General features: G+C 36.6%; 1 protein-coding gene across 3 annotated transcripts in view; it reads right to left on the reverse strand.

Annotated features, from left to right (window-relative positions):
- The window catches only part of RFC1 (replication factor C subunit 1), an 84,002-nt gene that overhangs the window by 25,766 nt on the left and 37,802 nt on the right, over nt 1–20,434 (reverse strand). For 2 of the 3 annotated variants that reach the window (XR_013555310.2, XM_078446196.2), the window contains exons 5-11: nt 12,902–13,134; nt 11,722–11,799; nt 7,452–7,532; nt 6,190–6,277; nt 4,834–5,117; nt 2,077–2,184; nt 61–240 (exon numbers count right to left, since the gene is read on the reverse strand). Coding sequence is in view for 2 of the 3 variants with exons in the window: in XM_078446196.2 (XP_078302322.1) it covers nt 61–240; nt 2,077–2,184; nt 4,834–5,117; nt 6,190–6,277; nt 7,452–7,532; nt 11,722–11,799; nt 12,902–13,134 (1,052 nt within the window). In the remaining variant the exon portion in view is untranslated. The remainder of the gene's footprint in view (nt 1–60; nt 241–2,076; nt 2,185–4,833; nt 5,118–6,189; nt 6,278–7,451; nt 7,533–11,721; nt 11,800–12,901; nt 13,135–20,434) is intronic. The other variant, XM_078446195.2, reaches the window with a different exon arrangement.

A 20,434-nucleotide genomic window follows, 5' to 3' on the forward strand; every position in this document is an offset into this window, starting at 1 on the left:
GTGAGAGCCTGCCAATGGAAGCAGGCTATCTGCCTGTGTTGAGAAGACGGCAGTACCCACCTTATCACTCTTGGACTGTCCACTATCACGACCCATGACAAGGTAGTTTGTTTTCTTACTGACATTTCCTGTTACTTTTCCCCCGTAACGCTCAATTAAAGACTTGGCCTCATCTCGTTCAATGGACTCCAGCACTCCTGTGATTACAAATGTAAGGCCTTCCAAGCAATTTTCAGCTCCCTAAAAACCAAAATGTTCAAGCAGAGAGGAAATTACATGGTAGCCTTCCAAAGAAATATTTGGCATCAAAACTGTAGGAAGTTGATTTTTCTCATTTGACATCATAAATAATCTCAGCATGAAAAATTTGCAGGAAATTCGCAGCAAATAAGCAGAACCTGAAATTAAATCCTGAGAAACTCTTATGTAGGCTAGCATTTAATAAACTTACAAAACAAGCCATGAAAAATATACATCCAATACAGTTAGCAAAGCTTATTAAAATTATCCATTCATACCACTCTCATGGTTTTCTAAATATTTAAACCACTAGTTTACTTGCAAAACCTCAAGTAAACAACTAGATGCAATCTACCTATAGAATTTATTATTGTTAAGAAAGGAAAGATTGGATTCTTAAAAAGTTAAACAAGTTTGAGCTCCTCCTCGCCTGTTTACTGTACAATAGTAAATCTAACAGCCTGCAATTAACTTAAAGGCAAGATCATATGATCTCTTGATTAAAAAGATAACTTGATATACAAAAGACACTGGCCAAAGAGAACTGGGAGGAGGAGACATTTAGTCTTAACTGGAACTATCTATAGTTAATAGATTTTTTAAATTTTTTGTAATGGTTCAATAAAATGATACAACCAAGCAAAATGAAAATTATGTAAACGATTCTAAGTTACTCATTACCCTTTGAATAGAGAATCGAGATCAACATAGACTTAAAACATGCCTAAAAGAAAGATGCTAAACAAAATTCAACGACTACCAAATACAAGTTCAATCCTTCACTATCCTGATGAAGAATCTTTGGAGGGTGGCGGGGGAAAAGCTATGAATCTTCTTGGAGAGAAAAGGTCTGATTAACAACAACTCCAGGTCTCTTCAAGCCCTATGATTCTAGGATTAAAATCATCTTGCGAACACTAAAGTATTTAAATTCTTTTCAATAAATTCAAAATGACCCTAGTGAAGTCCACATGTAAGCCCCTAACCCACACCACAATCACCTGTCCTGTGGCTCTGAATATACTATCACTTAGCCAAACTCAGCACTTCTAGCCTCCCAACCAACCTCTTACACTCTAGAACACTTACTGTGGGACCAGCAAGCTGCCCAATATCCTCAACCACTACTCCAGTATCCCTCCACCACCTTGCCTTGACAGAGTCCCCTAAGGACTCCACTTTGACTAAAGTCCTCTCAAGCAGAGGTTTGCTTAAAGTCTTTCTCATACCACATGCAGGAGGCAAGGTTGACGTCTTCCTCTATCTTCTTACACAACCCACCAGCCCCTGAAAGTTTACCCTCTCCTCTTCTTTATTAGTGGAACTACTGATCCCCATTTGTGATCTGAATCCCCTCCCGTTCTACCTTCTCAGAAATCTCACACTACATTTGATTATCCTTCTCTTTCTGGTATAGCTTCCCTCACTCCCTTTCTGGTGGCTCCATATTATCAGTGAAAAACATTAGTTTTGTGAGTACCATATTCCTCAAAACTCAGCCCCTGTAGGTTTATGGGTTACTTAAAGGAAAACTTTTCTAAGTAGTATCAAGCAGTAGTTCATAATGTGAATAAATATACCTAATTCACAATGATGGTGACTAAGGCTTTTCTGTTAATTTTTTTTTTAAGATATTTTTTAAGTAATCTCTACACCTAATGTGGGGCTCAAGCTCCACAACCCTGAGACCAAGAGTCACACGGTCTACCAGCTGAGTCAGCCAGGCGCTCCTCTGTTTTTAATTATCAGTTTTCTGCTGCTGTAAAAATACTGAATACGTGCATGGACCCGTGGGCCAGAGGCCCTGACGGAAAGGCATGCCCTCTCAGAACTCACCTTTGGTATTTCTTTGGAGCCCAAAGCTTTGGGACCTTCTCGATTTAAGTAGCTTCGATAAGCTTGATAATTAGTGCGTCTCTTTTCAGAATCTTCAGGACTTATAGACTTCAGGAAGGAGGGGAAAAAAACTGAATAAAGTCATGCAACATTCAGATGAAATGAGTATGTACCCAAAAACATATGTATCAATAAGTACACATTAAGTCACTTCTGTGTTTGGTCCCGAGATGAACATTTTTGGCTACACAGGTACTCCCCACTTAGACACGCCTGGCTTATAAGCATCCCTGCATCAGCTCTTCTTAAACCTTTTGACGCTCTAGAGGAACATACCATGAGTGCAGATTAGGTACACAAGCCAAGTTGCTAGCCCCAAGCAAAGAAACAAAAAAAGGTGGACTTTATTTCAAAAATTCACATGAGTTTCGAGTTCTTTTCCATCATATAGCCATGCATATTTTAATATAAAAATTAATTTTTCCCCAAGTACACTTCATCACACAAGAAGATAACCCATGTTTATCCTATAGCTTTGCACACCCCTAAAACAGCCTAAATGGTCCTATACCTCTGAGTTTATGAGCACTACAGGTTGAGCACTGACGGCTTCATAATACCCAGCTGGTTCAAACAACAGGCAAGCTTTACTCCAAAAATTTGACACATTCTATACACCTCCACTCTCCCTTCCAGGTTTAATCTCTCCCATTCTGTTCTCTCAGGAGATCTTACTGTAGGTCTATCTCAGAAAATCCTAGGGAAACTTTTCAAACTATATATCCCTAGATATACTCCAAGTTTGGCTTGGGGTATGGCTGGGGCATGTGTATTTGGGGGGAAAAACATCCTAGATAATTCTGACTTGAGAACCACTGCAAAAATGGTTTCATGCTTTTTCCACTTCCTATTTTACATTTTTTTAACTAAAAGACATCTCAAATCCCTTTGAGAATAGACCAAATATTATCTCTATGCAAATAAATGATTTTAATCAATAAAATAAGTTGCTTTGGTTCCAAGTTAAGTAAGCCATTAGAGGCTGGTCCTAGACTCTAACCCTACTTTTTAACAGCGGTTCTTAAAAACTGGTGTGCATTCATATCCATCTTAGGAGCTTATTAAAATACACTTGCCCAGACCACCAAACCATATTTTTTTTTTAATTTTTTTTAACGTTTATTTATTTTTGAGACAGAGAGAGACAGAGCATGAACGGGGGAGGGTCAGAGAGAGGGAGACACAGAATCTGAAACAGGCTTCAGGCTCTGAGCTGTCAGCACAGAGCCTGACGTGGGGCTTGAACTCACGGACCGCAAGATCATGACCTGAGCCGAAGTCGGCCGCTTAACCGACTGAGCCACCCAGGCGCCCCCAAACCATATTTTTAACAAGCTTCACAGGAGAGTCCAATGCATACCAAAATGGGAAAATTATTCATTTATAACATTAATTCTACGAAAAACGCCAATTCTGAATTATACACAACTTTATAAAGTAACTGTGAAGCACAGTCATTTATGAAGTTGAAATTATCTGACCAAGGTAGACTGAATTTATTAAACTCTCTGATATTCCCAAAGCTGCTAACATAAAATTTGAGTCATTTCTATTCCAACTTTGAAAAGTAAGGTGAAGAGTAGCAATAACATTTAAAGATTTCTTCTCCTTTAATAAAAATAGACCAATCTCTATAAAATGAACATGTTTAGTATGCCTGAAGAAAAACACTCATCCACCAGATAAGTACTTAAGTTTAGTAAAGAAAAATCAGAGACCAAAATGTTAATTGCTCCCTTAAGCATATTTATAAGCACTGACCACAAACAAAAGCATCTAGAAATCACCATTTCACTGTTCTACACTAAAAAATAATGGTGATGAGCAGTTAAAATAGACAATATTCTGCTTTTAATTCTAAGTACCTAAGAGGCTTGAAGGAATAGTGGTTTCTCATTATGAATCTAAGGTGGTTCCAAATTACAGATTCTAAGAAACCATTCAATTCTCAAATATATATGAAAACAAAAGACAATTTTTGAAAACCATTTTGCATTATTTCATTGTTTTTTTGCCTTTGCAAATGAATTCACTATCTCAACACTGTTATACAAGAGCAAAAAGGAGTACACTCAGGGCAAATCTCAATTATTTTAATAATAATAGCAAAAACAGCACTTATGTACTAAGCACGGTTCCAAGTGGTTTTATATATTAAGTCAGGTACTATTATTATCCCTATTTTACAAATGAGGAAAGAAAGAAGAGAGAGAGGAAATAACCAGACCAAGGTGACACATCTGCTCAATGGCAGAGCTGTATGATCTGAAAATGGCTCCAGAGTCCTTTCTGAGAGCCACTATGTTGTTATACTGGTTTTGTTTTTGTTTTTGTTTTGCCTCAGAGGACCTGAGTTTAAAGCTGGCTCTGCTGCTTACTAGTTGAATGATCCTGGAAAAGTTACTTAATTCTTTCATCAGCCTGTTTCCTCATCATTAAAAACTGAATAATAAAAGTAATTAGGGTTGTTGTGAAGATTACCTGAGATACCATATGTATTAGTGTAATATCTAATACACTTTAACACTCAATATTGGCTAATTCAGCTGTATTAATAAGCTATATTCTGCAATAGCATCTAAGTAAGATATCTTAAACATATTATAATGACTTAAAAAGCTAAAAATAAGACTTGAAAACAGTCAAACCCAGACCAACACATAGCCCCCAAAAGATATACTTTTAGAAAATTTCTACCTCTTTTTTAGCTGGAGAACTTTTGGATTTCTTAGGAGTTTTTGTCTGTCCTTTCAATTCAATGGCATTTTCTTTTCTTTTTGAAGCCATAGGCTCTGTTTCTTTATAAGAACTCTCTCCTTTTTTTTTCAAAAGGGCCAACTTGGAACTGGCTTTTGGAGAAGTTTCCCCTATTTTGTGAGGTGAGGACTTCAAATGTTGCTGAGATCCTTTCAAACTTTCACATTTACTTTGCTTCTTAGGACTACAGTTCTTTCTGTCATCTGAAAATTGTTCTGTTTTTGCTAGAAAGAAAGCAAAGATTATGACTTTTGTTTTTGGAAAAATGACACCCAAATCAGGATTTTTTTTCATTTTTCAACTCAATAATATTAGCACACAATGTCATATGGTGATTTCATAACATTTACATTAAGAATTTAGTTCTTTATACAGAGTATTTATTCTTAAAAGTTTAACATTTGTACATTTTTATATAAACAATTCATATTAAAGGGTCTGTCTGTCCTTTTAAATATAAATGACTCTACTTCAAATGATATGGTTAAACTACATCGAAGGACATGCCCTTTATTCCACAGATAAACTTCAATGATCTGAAATTTACACAGAATTTCAGAGTAGAAATGTCACATGAAAATTCTGTGTTTGTAACATAGTCTGAAAGCCCCAAACCCTGTGATTTCAAGACTAAAAGGTACTATATGAATGAATTTACTTATAGGATTAAGACCATCTATACTAGCAGACAGATTATCAGCTTGAAACATCTAGTTCTTTGCCATCAGATACTGAACTCCACATGTTGCACTACACTTGGAAATTAACATTAATGTGAGACTAAGGGGGAAGGAAAAAAAAAAAAAAAAAAAGAGGTTAGAGTGGGAGAGAGCCAAAGCATAAGAGACTGTTAAAAACTGAGAACAAACTGAGGGTTGATGGGGGGTGGGAGGGAGGGCAGGGTGGGAGGGAGGGCAGGGTGGGTGATGGGTATTGAGGAGGGCACCTTTTGGGATGAGCACTGGGTGTTGTATGGAAACCAATTTGACAGTAAATTTCATATATTAAAAAATAAAAAAAAAAAAAAAAAAATACAATTTTTTAAGAAAAAAAAAAAAAAAATGTGAGACTAAGAACTGAAATACATCTTTTACAACAATCATAGAATAGACATTTAATACCAGCTAATATCCAAATATAGCTTTAAAGTATCTAAGAACATGCTTCAATAGTCCTATGAAATAATGTCTACCTAACAATACAAGGCAATTATTGAATAGAACGTTTAAACAGATTATCATGAATTTTCTTCTGTAAAGATAAATGTTCCAGCTTACTTTTTCCTGCTAATATTACCTTTATGAGGAGATTTATGTTTTTCTGCTTTACTTAAATTGGCTTGGACAGATGACAATGTTTCTCTTTCTTCTGGGTCCTTTCGAGCCTAAGAAAATTTAAAGTGTCAAATGTGACAAATAACAGGAAAACTACTACCACAAAATATGTTATGAAAATTGACCAAAGTTAATTAAGTTTTGATTGTAAGATTAAGGGCCAACTTCCAAGAAGATAATACAATAAATTTCCATTCCTTCATCCCCAAAATCTCTAGGAAAAATGATGCATTTTTTTCTTATGTTTAATTTTACACATGAGGAAACTGATGAAAGGTTATAAAAAATGTATCTATAAAAAAATTATCACAGTTGATCCCAACTTGTAAGAATCGAAGACTTGCTTCTGCTTCTTTCACCTCAATTCTCAATTTGTTTGTGTTAGGTAACTAAAAACTAAAATCTAAACCCAAAAGACTAAATTAAAGAAACAATCCAGAGCTCAAAAGAAGACAGCGCTTTCCCAAAAGAAAAAATAAAATCCACTCTCTCCACTGCTCCCTCAAAATTCCATTTTACAAAGAGGTCACAAACTAGGATACATAATGCAATATTTTTTTTAATAATTATAAATTGAATGCTTTAAGGTGGAGTAAGGTTTTTTAAATGACAAACTCCCCTCCATTTCTTATTATTTTATACCTGCCTGCTGTTAAAATCTTTTAAAATAGTCAAACATTGATACTGACAATATTAACAGAATATGATTCAATGGAAACAAGGCTAATTTTTTGGAGAGCAAGTGCTTAAAAAAAAACACTGATGCTTTTAAATATTCCCAAAAATATACTCATTATTATCTGAGACTAGGACTAATACAGATCTTAAAATTAGCTAATTAGAAATAGTAAAATTGTGCTCCCAAAAAGACAGTAGTTAACATTTGAGTTATTAAACTTAAGTTCCTTAGCAACATCTGTAAGTGCTATTCTCTGAACAAGTACATAAGAATCCATCTGTGAGAGAGACTGTAAGTAAAAGTTTTAATTCATTATTTTGTGAAGAACGGTTCTGGTTGGCTTTGGCTCAATCAACCTTCCTTGAGCAAGAATATGTTTCTCAATGAGCTTCCTCAAAATATTCTTATAAATTAAAATAATTTAGCTTATTTCTAGAAGTTACTCATGGTTGGTTGTATGTCCAGAGCCTCGAATACACAGGTATGAAAGGGACCACTGATCTGCAGTGTATATTCAGAGTGCAAACAAAAGCTGGCTCACACACCACCTTTTTGGTCTTTGGTTCTTCATCCAACATGGCTAACGTTCTGGCAAACTCTTCATCTTCGTGCAGCTGTCGCTCCAGCTGTAAAAAGTGTCAACACAATGAGTTGCTTTTTTCTTTCTGTAAATGAAAGTTTTTAAATGTTTCATACATGATACTTCAAAGTGGAAAAAACACTTTCCAGAAATTACAATATTTTTCCACTTAATATTCAGTATCACAGATTTGTTTCGTTAAGCCAAATTAGATTTCAGAATACTTATTTCTAGTTTTGCAGGTAAAATAGACAAATTGAGCATATTTTTAAAGTCTCACAAAGTTGAAAGTCTGTGGTTTTTTTAAATACAACACTTACAGATCTCTTATTCCATTTTTTTTTTAAGTTTATTTATTTTGAGAGTGAGAGAGTGAGAGAGTGAGAGAGAGAGAGAGAGAGAGAGAGAGAGAGAGTGTGTGTGTAAAAGCGGAATAGGGCCAAAGAGAGAGGGAGAGAGACAGAATCCCAAGCAGCTCCGCAATGACAGCATGGAGCCCAACACGGGGCTGGAACTCATGAACTGTTCGATCATGACCTGAACCGAAAGAGTCAGACACTTAATCAAATGAGCCACCCAGACACCCGCAGGTCTCTTATTTTTATTTACTCTGAATTCTACTAACAGCTCTGAAAACAATCTCATCCATACAGAAAAACAATAGACTGGAGGGCACAAACAAAAAAGTGAATCTAAAAAATAAAGAAAATTATGTATTTTCTTTGTATACAATAATATTATATACAAGTGTAACTATCACTTATAATCATCAAACTTCAATTTTCAATTACTAATTCAGATGTATCTCTTCTGACTTTTGAAAATTTATTTCATCATCCTAACATGCTAAAGTAATAGACAGCATGTAGAATAAAGATACTCTACTTGCCTTGTTGTTATTTCCAGTATTTTCATTTGCAGAAAAATGGAACTCTTCCAGAAAAGAATGTGTAGCAGTGGAATACATTTCTCATTTATAATTTTTTATTTTATTTATTTTTGTTTTTTGAGAGACAGTGTGAGTAGAGGAGGGGCAGAGGAGAGGGGGAAAGAGAATTCCAAGCAGGCTCCACACCCAGCATGGAGCCCGATCCCATGACCACGAGACCATGACCTAAGCCAAAATCAAGAGTTGGACACTTAACTGACTTGAGCCATCCAGGTGCCCCTATATTTCTCATTTATAAACTAACTGGTTTTACGCCCCAGTTTAACAATAAAATAGTTTAATGTAATATCAAACAAAAGCCTCCTTGTATCATTCAAAGGATGGAACCTCCAAATCTACTCAATCCAAAAGAAAAGGCTTTGAAATTGGCAGAAGCCTGATGAGAACACAGTAACCAAGCCTTTTGTGTATAAAATGAACTAATTCAAGCTACACAGAACTGTAAGCAAGCCAGACAGATGCACATCAATACATTCTGTTACCAAATATTTACTTACTATAACTGAACTAAACATTTAATTGCTAAAAACAATATGAAAAATCTTCATCATAGAAAAGTACTTCAAATTCTAAACCTCCAGTTGCAGGCATTTCTGGTTGAACTCTACCATTTTCCCCAAATTTCACACTCTATAGTATGTTTCTAGTAAAGAGGATTTGAGAAGCCAGAACAGAAGAAATGAAAATACTCCCATTAGAAATTCATCAGCGGGGGGGGGGGGGGGGGGGGGGGGGGCGCAACTGGGTGACTCAGTCATTTAAGCATCTGACTCTCGATTTCAGCTAAGGGCATGATCCCGCAGTGGTAAGACAGAACCCCACGTGGAGCCCCATGTCAGGCTCCGTGCTAGGAGTGGAGCCTGCTTAAGATTCTCTCTCCTTCTCCCCCTCCCCAGCTCACGCACAGACAAGTAAATTACCCAAGTAAGGTTCTAAAAGAATGTGACAGCAATGGGAAACCAGGGGCACTGTGATACAAAGTACCAAAGCCAGTTTGGAAAGGATGGGGTAGGCCTCCAGTATTTGAGACAAGAAGCCATATACCTAAAAATTACTTCACAGTTTTAATGAAACCATTTGTGCTACCTTCAGTCATCGGGATTATCTGCTTACACTCTATGTAATTCAATGTAATCAAATAAAATGGAAAAGATTTTGAAAACACAAACTCTGTGTAACTGCCAAATTAATAAAATGTGATCAGATATATTTCAGAAAACTGAAATACTGTTCTCTCACAACAATATTTAACAAGAGCTTTTTCTATGCCAAGCACTAAAATGAACACTGATGTCACAAAAGCGGAATGAAACTAAACAGCCCTGGTGTATGGGCTTAGAGCCTACAATAAGAAGGCACATAAATAACAATTATAATAAATGTTATTAGTAGCTACAATGGGGTGCAACACAGTATATAGGAGGGGTTTCTAATGTAGTTAAGAGAGTATAATAAAATGACACTTAAGCTAATAAACAGGAAGGGGGTTCAGGCATTAGGTATCAAGGTCTGGAGCCTTTGAGAGAGATGAACACTCTTCTTTGAAATATTTTCTTTGTTTAGCTTCCAGAAAATAACAAGCTTTCTTGATTTTCCTACTTCACTTTCTTAAATCCCCTTTGTTTAGATCATCCTCCTTCTCTTCCTGACCTCTAAATTTTAACAGTACCCTAGAGTTCAAACCTGAGACTTCTTTTCTGTTTACATTCTCTACCCATGATCTTATCTGGTTACACTGGTTTCAAACACCATTCAAATGTTAATGATCCAAGTATACATCTTCAGTTTAGACCTTTCCCCTGAGCTCCAGATTCTTCTATCCAAACGCCTACTCTGCATTTCCATGTGGAAGCCTATTAGGCATCTCAAATTTAACACGTCCAAAACAAAATTCTTTATTTCTCTGTACCAGTGTTCATCTTAATAAATATCACCATTCATCCAGTTACTCAAGCCAAAAAACAAGGGAATCCTCTTTGCATCTTCTCTTTCCCCCACACCTTACACGCAATCTGTCAGCAACAACTGAAAGGTTGCACCTTCAAAGCACATAAAGATTTCATGACCACTTCTCACTACCCCTGGTACAAGCCAACTTCTCTCACCTACTCAACCATAAGAGTCTCCAAACTAATCTTTTGTTCTTGCTCCACCATGGTTTATTAGCCTCCCAGCAGCCAAAATAATTTTCTTTTAAGATCCATCAAATCATGTCACTTCTGTATTCACTCCAATGGCTTCTAATCTCACAGAGACTAAAATCCAAAATCCTTACCATTTCTTTTGGTAGGTTCCAAAGACTTGTCATGACTTACAGGATTTCCAAATGCATCAAACTCAAATGTTTCCACCTCAAGAAAACTACTTGCTTTTCTCTGTTTAGAAATCTTCCCCCAGGTAGTCAGTCCCATGCCTCACCATTATCACTTCATTTTGTTCCCCAATGTCACTTCCTCAGAGGGGCCTTCCTAACCCCTCTATTTAAATAGAACACTCATAATCCCACTGATCACCCCAAAACTATCTATCCTTTTACTTTTCTTCACAGCAGTTATAATGATAGGACATTTTTTTTTAACTGCAGTATCCTTAACACTTAGAACTGTGCCATGCACTCAGTACGAGCTCAATAAATACTTGTTGAATGAATATAAAAAGTTTACAGCTCACGAGAGCCCTCTGAACTGGAACAGATTTAGGGGTCATCACCATATACATAGTACTTTTAGCCACAAGAGTGGATGAAATTGCCCATAGTGAAAAGGAAAAAGATATGACCAAATTAAATTATTTTAACTATACTAAAGGAGGCTTCCACTCAAAGAAATCTAATAATAAATCTTTAAATAATTATCCCCTACTCTCATCATTTATCTTTTACATAAATTTAGAATTTTAGGGGTGCTTGGGTGGCTCAGTTGGTTAAGCATCTGACTCTTGGTTTCGGCTCAGGTCATGATCTCGCAGTTTGTGAGTTGGAGCCCCCCCATCAGGCTCTGGGCTGACAGTGCGGGACCTGCTTGGGATACTCTCTCTCCCTCTCTCTGCCCCTTCCCCTATTCACTCTCTCTGTCTCTCTCTCAAAAATAAAAATACACTTTTTAAAAAATTTTTTAAATAAATTTATATTTTTATATATTAGATTTTAACTTATTTTACACATAACTCTTACAATGAGAGTCAATTCAAAATTAAACTAGAACAATCCTGATCATTTGGCCTGAGTACACTAAACAGCAAGGCACAACATCAAGTTGTTAATGATACCTAAACAAAATGTCAATACCTCTGCATCCTCATCAAGTTGCAATTGCTTGGCGATGGCTTCATCATTTAATCTGGAATCATCCACATTTTGTGAAGGCTATATTTCAAAGATAATCAAGCAAGATCAGATAAACCTTAAGTTAAAAATAATGTACTTTTTCTCGACTGTAGCTAGTTAAATACACCAATGAGCAATAAATTTATCAGTTATAAAATAGTCTCAATGCACACCAGCCAGAAGATTATGTTCATAGCTACTCCCTGACCACATGCAATTTCCTAATGAGCAAATATCCTACAAACAGATGGTTCTCACTTAATTCTACTGTAATGTTCAAAAGAAGTAACCCCCAAAACCTGCAGACTAACATCTTGGCTTCAGAAATAGTCCAGAACATTGGCAAACCAGTATGTGTGACTGGTTACATTTGTCCTACAGAGGCACTAATGCAATCAACAAACACACATCATTTGGCAGGCTTTAACTCAGGAGACTATCTTCACTGTAATTTATGTGTATTTGTTTCCTAAATGTTCAGAAGAAAATGATTCCAACATCAGCCAAAGTAGAAAGATCAAAAGTATAACATAGGTAAGCTCTGTTTATAAGTTATATACTTACGACCTCACTTGGGAACAAACTTACTGTCCAATTTTGTCTGGCTGAAAGTCAAAGGCAAAGTGAGTTTGCATTCTCTCTCTCTCTCTCTCTCTCTCTTTTTAATGTTTATTTATTTACTCTTGAGAGAGAGAGAGAGAGAGAGAGAGAGAGAGAGAGAGAGAGACTAAGCAGGGAAGGGGCACAGAGAGAGAGACAGAGAGAGAGAATCCCAATGCAGGGCTCGATTTCACGAAGCATGAGATTATGACCTGAGCCAAGATCCAGAGTTGGAAGCTTAACCAATTGAGCCACCCAAATGCCCCAAGTTTGCATTCTGAGTATTTAAATTCTAAGCATTTCAATTTATTCCTATGATTTAAATGATCTTTTCCCACTTTCATATACAAAAAAATAAATGTGTAATATGCTAACTTCCTTATCCTCTAAAATGATGGCAGTATGTTTTATCCATAATCACAGGAAAATTATTTTCATTAAGAAAATATGCTGATCAACTTACAACATCCAAATTTCTTTTATTAGTAACAATAAATGGGGACAAATCCTGAATATTCTTGCTTGAATACAGAACACTCACCTCTTTTCTTTTGCTTGCTACCATCTTCTTATCTGATCGTTGGACACTTCCGGTTCCAAAATAATCAAGCACTGATGTGGGGGTAAGTTTTATTGGTGATAAAGGCTTATTCTTGGTCTTAGTATTTTCTTCATTCTTTTTCTTATTCGATGCTCCAAGATAACTATTTGTAGATCTTCCATTCTCTTTTGATTTAGAGGCTGCCTTCTTACACACAAAGTCATCTTCTTCATCTTAAATGGAATATAACCAAACATTACTTAATAAAACATTGATTCTAATTATATAAAGCAACCACTTCCACCAGCTTTATAAAAACTACTCTAGAGCTATGGAAGGCAATGATTTGTTTCTTCCTATCTCCTAAATTCAACAGTCATCCTTACATTTACCACTGCCAAATATGTATTAAACCATTTCCACCAGTTACCACCCCAGAGGACACAAATAGATTTATTTACTCATGTTTTCAACAAATATTTACAGAGTATCCATTATATGCTGGCACTGAGGACACCTACAGTGAATAAAATATTCACTGTATTTATACAGTGAATTAAAAAAGACAAAATCCCTGCCTTCATGGAGCTTGGAGTCTAGAAGAGGAAACAGATATACAAGTAAACATATGCTGTCAAATTATAATTGCTATAAAGAAAAAGTAAAACAGGATGAAACAATTCAAGAGCAATGAGGGGGGTGCTCTTTCAGATATGGTCATCAGGGAAAGCCTCTTTGGTAGGCAACATTCAAACAGAGTCTGGAAATGAAGATACCTCAGGCAATGAAAACTCAAGAGCAAAAGGCTTAAAGTGAGTGAGCTTGAAGGTCACTATGACTGCAGCATAATGAAGGGGATACATCACTAGAGTTTCAGTGAGAGAGGGAGGGGTCAAATCATGTGGGATCATGGAAAGAATGTTAGGTTCTATTTCAGAATGAGAATCCACTGGAGAATTTTCAGCAGAGTAGTGAGTGATCCAACTTAAGTCTTATCCTTTGGAGAACACACCATCAAGCGGAAAAAACAAATGCAGGAAGACCATTTTGGAAGCTACGGTTGTTCCAGAAGAAATGGTGATGCCTTGAACTAGTGTTATTTGCAGAGGTAATAAGAAGTCGTCAGAGTCTACCTCTATACTGAAGGTGGACTGTCTAGCAATATCTAGCCATTCATATAAGACTTTAAATACTTTTTTTGGTTATGTTTTATCTTTCTTTTAAAAAGTTCTCATTAAACATCTAGTTTAAAAGTCTTTCTAAGCTTTCTAATCTTTCTAAAATGCTTAGATACAACAATGTACCTCAGAAAGGCCTAAAAGACGTGGGGTTTTTTTTTGGTTCAGTGATTCACAAGATAAAAAGCTCTTTTCATTGACCATTACCAATAACAAAAGAAATCCAATAGAAAAATCTAACAGGCAATTGTGAAGACCAGGTCACTGTGTGGGTGGGGAGAGTTCACTTTATAAGTCTGATGTGCAAGGCCACATATGAGTGAGTCACATCCTCTCAAGTACTCCCTCATTCAACCAAGAGCATTTGCCATGCACTGTGCTATTCCTACGTGGTTGCCACCTCAAAGAGGAACGTACCCACAATATGTAAAAAAAATTAAAAAGGATTAAAGGCTTACTTTCTAATTATTGTTTAAAGTTTATTATTTATTTTGAGAGAGAAACAGAGAGAGCACACGCATGCCCACAAACAGAGGAAGGGCAGAGACAGAGAGGGACAGAGAGAATCCCAAAGAGGCTCTGCACTGTTGGCACAGAGCCCAACATGGGGCTCAATCTTAGGAACCATGAGACCATGACCTGGGCCATGATCATGAGCTGAGCTGAGATCAAGAGTCAGATGGTTAACCAACTGAGCCATCCGGGTGCCCTACTTTCTAATTATTATATTTATACTAAAATGAAACTACAGAGGTGCCTGGGTGGCTCAGTCAGTTAAGCGTCCAACTTTGGATCAGATCACAGTTCCAGCCTGGCATCGGGCTTTGTGCTGACAGCTCACAGCCGCCCACCGCAGATTCTGTTGTCTGTCTGTCCCTCCCCCACTCACACTCTGTCCCTCTCTCAAAATACAGACATTAAAAAAAAAAAAAAAAAAGTAACCCACCACTTAAAGCAAATTCTCTACAAATGAATTGTTCACTATAAATTTCCAAAGAATTTACATTTCACACTACCCTCCAAGGGCCTGTATAATCATGAATAAATTTATAAAATGGCTCCATACTCCTCGCCACCAACAACTGGACCAGGAGTGGGCACTTGATCAAGATGGGGGCCAATCTTACCCTTGATCAGTTTGCTAAACTGACATATTTACACTAAAGTGTTAAGGTTCATTCCTGCATTCAGAGAGAGACAATAGCTTAACAAATTGCATTTTGCTTACAATAACCTACGTTTTTCACGATAAGCAGGTTTTAACCTGCAAGCAAAAGATTTTAATTAAAGCATACTTGTTTTATTTATCCTCAACTGTAGTCAATCTACCTTCAAGCTTAAAATTTTCATTTGTAAACCTTTCTAAGCACATCCAAGGCTTTATATACTTAGATTTCAGTTTAACCATTGTTAACAAGAGTCAGCCAGCTGACCAGGTTCAGTCACTCACATATCTGTTCTCCCCACCTGACAATCGGACCTTGTCTGCCACTGCCAGATGTGGGAAAAGGTGTCTGATTCAGATGGTTTTGCAAAGGAGAGGTGTCATTATCACCATTCCACTAAAGTACAACAGCCACGATAATCACCCATAATAGTCCTGATAACCACTAAGAATGTAATTTGAAACTCTTTTCTTTTTCTCTAAGATAACAACGTAATGAATTGTTATATTACAGAAACCCAAATAATATTTTATAATTTAGGGGTGCCTGGATGGCTCAGTTGGTTAAGTGTCCAACTTCGGCTCAGGTGATGATCTCACGGTTCATGAGTTCAAGCCCCGCATTGGGCTCTGTGCTGACAGCTCAGAGCCTGGAGCCTGCTTCAGATCCTGTGTCTCCCTCTCTCTCTCTGCCTCTCCCTGGCTCAAGTTCTGTCTCTCTCTCTGTCTCAAAAATAAACATTAAAAAAAATAATAATAATATTTTACAATTTATAGCTGGTTTATTTTAAACCCCTAGACTCAGTTAAGCTGTAGCATAACCAAACCAGTGGCATTCAACAAACTATTCTACTTAGCAGTCAAAAAATATTATGCAAATTATGCAAAGTGCCCTTAAAAGAAGATTCAAAACAAGACCAACACTGCTGATACCCTGGCTTTAATTTAATAAAAATAACCACAACACTGGAACCTACAAAGTGTAGACAACCAATACATCTCCCTTAGAGAGTAAGTGCAAAATTAAAAACATATTGTTTTTATAATATGTATATATAAGTGTATATAAGACTTCTAACCTCATCTGAGAGCTTATTAAATTTTATAATTTTCACTTGGTGAAATTTTCACTTTAAGTTCAACAGCTGTATTTCTGGGCACGAGGGATTACCTTAATGAAGAAAGAACAAAATTACACTGTCTCTGCAAAATGATAGTCCTCTACTAGATTCCCCTTTCCCCACTTTAAAAATGCCAAAAGCAGTAACATTCCATTTCCACTACACCCAGCCATGCTAATAAGCAGCATAACAGAAAATCCCAGAATTAAATGGACCATGTCAATCACTGTTCTTCTGTTACAGTTCTTCCCTAATTACTCAAGAACTTCCTCACTATCTAAAATGTTGTATTTGTCTTTAAGAACTCACTTCAGACAAGATCAATCACTGCTATTTGGTATAGCCCCAGAAAGGGAAACAATGGTATTGTAGATACTTGCAATCCCTAGTTTAACCCTTTCTCCAGCAATCTCATAAATATTTACAGCTAACAGGTTAACTTGAAATTTAGTGAGATCAAAAATTTCTAAGATTATCACATTAAAAAGACTGTTAGCAAAGGGTGTAAGGAAATGGGACTTTCACATACATAACAAGCAATGGTAGTAAGTTGTTTAAAATCTATAGAAGACGGTTTTGCAATATGTACCAAATCCTTACATATGTATACCCATTAATTGGACCCAGTAATTCCACTTCTATGAATTTAGCCTTCAATAAAACAAATGTCTTCAAGCTATAGATCCAGAATGTACTATACCCAAACACAGACATAATTTTTTAAATATTTTCATAATTTCTGAATAAAAATGTAATTACACATGGATGTTTTAAAAAATATATGGAGGGCTCCTGAGTAGTTTAGTCGGTTGAGCATCTGACTCTTGATTTCAGCTCAGGTCACAATCCCAAGATTGTGGGATAGAGCTCTGTGTTGGGCTCTGAGACTGCTTAAGTCTCTCCCTCTGTCTGTCTGTCTCTCTGTCTCTGTCTCTCTCTCCCCCCCTCTCGCCCCCTCCTTCACTATCTCTCTAAACTAAAAAAAAAAAAAAAATTTTAAAGCTAGAAGTGTTCTGAATAAAATTTCAAGTATTTTATATCGTACTAGCTAAAACTGCATACAAGGCCCCTTTTTCTGTACTAACCACAAAATAAATAGCTCTCCAATCTCCTTGGAAAGTAGGAGAAATTCTAGTGAAATACAGTCATGAAAAGAGAAAAAAGACTGGCTTGCCTGATTTGACACTTACTTAGTACTCCATGATTTATGCACTTCCCAATAATATTCCTCACAGTTATGGGAAAAGCTAACACCAAAAAAAAAAAATAAACTCATGATCCTAAGCATAGGGGTATTTCCTATAAACACGGAGGATCATCAAGGAGAATACAGAAAAAAAATATGGTGTTCTATAAACTAATAGGCATATCTGAAAGCATTCTGCCATCTTACCTTGATAAAGGCAGAAAACCTGCAGAAAGCAGCAGTGCTATGTCTTTGTACTAGGACTTCTGAACTAGTTGTCTTAAAACTCCTATAGCCTTTAGTATTTCAAAGGCTACACCAATACATTATTGAAAATGAAGGCAAAAGAGGCCAAAGATGAAAACAATGCCATCAGATGCTTGCAGAAGACAGTCATTTTAACAGGTGTTGCTGTGACCATCCTCATATAAAATAAATATTTTACAACCCTACACAGTGTGCAGAAATGAAACATTCCAAATAAAGTTATCATTGTTTCTCTTTTTTAACATTTGTTCTGATTTTTTAATAAGCCTAAATTTGTTCTTGCATTGTCAGAAGCCAAAGGCAAACTGTGTTCTCTTCTCCCCAGGAACGTATAATACGATAATGATAAACAGATCTAAGTCCAATTTCTTAGACCTAGTTGAAAATCATGGGCAATTGAACACTCAGAATCTCCCTCCAGGATATCTGTCTCCTTATAAAAACACCATTTATTTTTATTTATATACAACACAACCTCAAAAGTAGTAACAATCACCAAGTAAACTAGCATCATCCAACATACAGCAGAGGAATTGCCGGGGAGAGAAGATTGCTTTGCCACTCTGAGTTAGATACATTCATCTGTTTAGAAAGGGTAACAAATCAGAGAAAGAAAATAATGTGCAGGTCTACACAGAAACCTATTTATAAGCCAAGAAGGAAAAATATCTAATTATGGAGTTCATCCTGCTGAGACCTGGGGATTCTGATTTTCCTTCCTTCAGTCTGGAATACACAGAAACCAAATTAATGGAGATCATGCTAGACAGATCTGGTTATAGAGATTAAAAATTATTTGGTAACAACCAGCCAAAAACTGAAAAAGGAATCCGAGTTTTTAGAGCCTTTTTCTACCAAGTTCTTTTTCAATACTTTCCTTGAGTCAAAAACCCAAACTGTCATTTCGGTTTTGGAAGTAGAGAAAAGTTCAGAGGCATGCCAAGTCTTCAATATTTGTTAATTAAATGGATGGAAGAGAAACTAAACACACCATCTTTGCACCATTTATGTGGTGAATCAGACATTCTGTACTTCAGTGTAATTAAATAAAACTTCTGTAACTGCTCATCTTTAATCAAGAAATTAAGAGAACACATGATTTGATTCATTACCAACAAATCCTCTTAGACTCAGACTGTGTTATGTTTTTTAAATAAACCCATTTTATCATTTGTGAGGTGTAGTGAGGTGAGTAACGACAAACGAGAAAAACTGTACTGGCTTGTACTGCGATGTCATCCACCACACAGTGCCGAGTCCCTACCAGAGCAGCAAAAACCGTCCATGGAAAGTCACAGCTGGTCTCAGTTACTAAGAAAACAGAACACAGGAGAAGAAAGTGGAAACTTTTACCACTTACTCTCCTTCTATCGCCACTGGATCTCACAAAAAAAGAAAACTGGGTGGAAGGAGGCTTGGACAGCAGGACACAGGTACAACACCCACAACTTCTTACAATTTTCAGGTATGAAACATGCAATACAAGGAAACCTGATTGGCCACAAAGAGTAAAGGGAGCAGTTCAGCAACACAATTCCCCACTTCCATTCATATTCCACTTCCCCACACGTGGGAGGAGGTAACAATGCTGTCTCAGTATTAATGCCAAATATAAACCACTTGCATATTACTCCATTAGTATTTAGTTATTATTTTCCTAATATAGTACTACTTCCTTGGCATTCTGGAATACAATCCTGTGTCTCTCATGGTTTCACCAGTGCCTGATGGCAAAATATGGGTTACAAGAACAAACAACAGTCTGTTCATTTTTTTTAACGTTTATTTGAAAGAGAGAGAGAGAACACAAGCAGGGGAGGCGCAGAGAGAGATGGAGAGAGCATCCCAAGCAGGCTCTGTGCTATCAGCACAGAGCCTGACATGGGGCTTGAACCCATGAACCATGAGATCATGGCCTGAGCTGAAACCAAGAGTCGGTCGCCAAATGGGCTAAGCCACCCAGGCGCCCCAGTCTGTTCATTTTCAAAGATATTTCAGAATCTCAATAATCATTCCAGATACTCCAGTGCTCCATATGCCACTTAATTCTTTTCAAGTCTCATAATACACACTATTAAAATAGGACTGAAGAACTACGAGGCAAAAAAGATTGCAAGAAAGCATCCAGCTCTTATAAAGATGTTTCAGTTAATGTGAATCTGAAAATAAAATTGCCAAAGCAATATCAATGGCCTTTGAATCATCTATAAAATGGAAGAAATCGCTAAAGATTAAAGATGAGAAATGGAACCCAAATTGCCAAAAAGAGAAAGGCACATTTCCAACCATAGAACTGTAGAAGAGGAAAGGTCTGGTGACAGTTCTGTGCAACAGTATCAAGAGGAAGACAAAAGGAATATTCAACAGAAGAAGATGGAGATCCCCAGAAACAAACAATGCTGACCTAAGCGCTTATTTATTCTATTAAGTTACAGGACTAGCAGATGAAATAAATCTAGAAACAAGGGATATCTCGAGTTCAGCAAAACATTCACCAATTTCTCTTCTGATTGGGTAAACCAGGGTTTCCAACATCTACAGTATTAACATTTTGAGCCAAATAACCCTTTTGAAGAGAGCTCTCCTGCACCCTATACAAGATGAAGAAATACAACA

This window comes from Panthera onca, chromosome B1 (assembly GCF_046562875.1).
Source record: "Panthera onca isolate mPanOnc1 chromosome B1, mPanOnc1 haplotype 2, whole genome shotgun sequence".
In the NCBI taxonomy this organism is placed as follows: Eukaryota; Metazoa; Chordata; class Mammalia; order Carnivora; family Felidae; genus Panthera; species Panthera onca.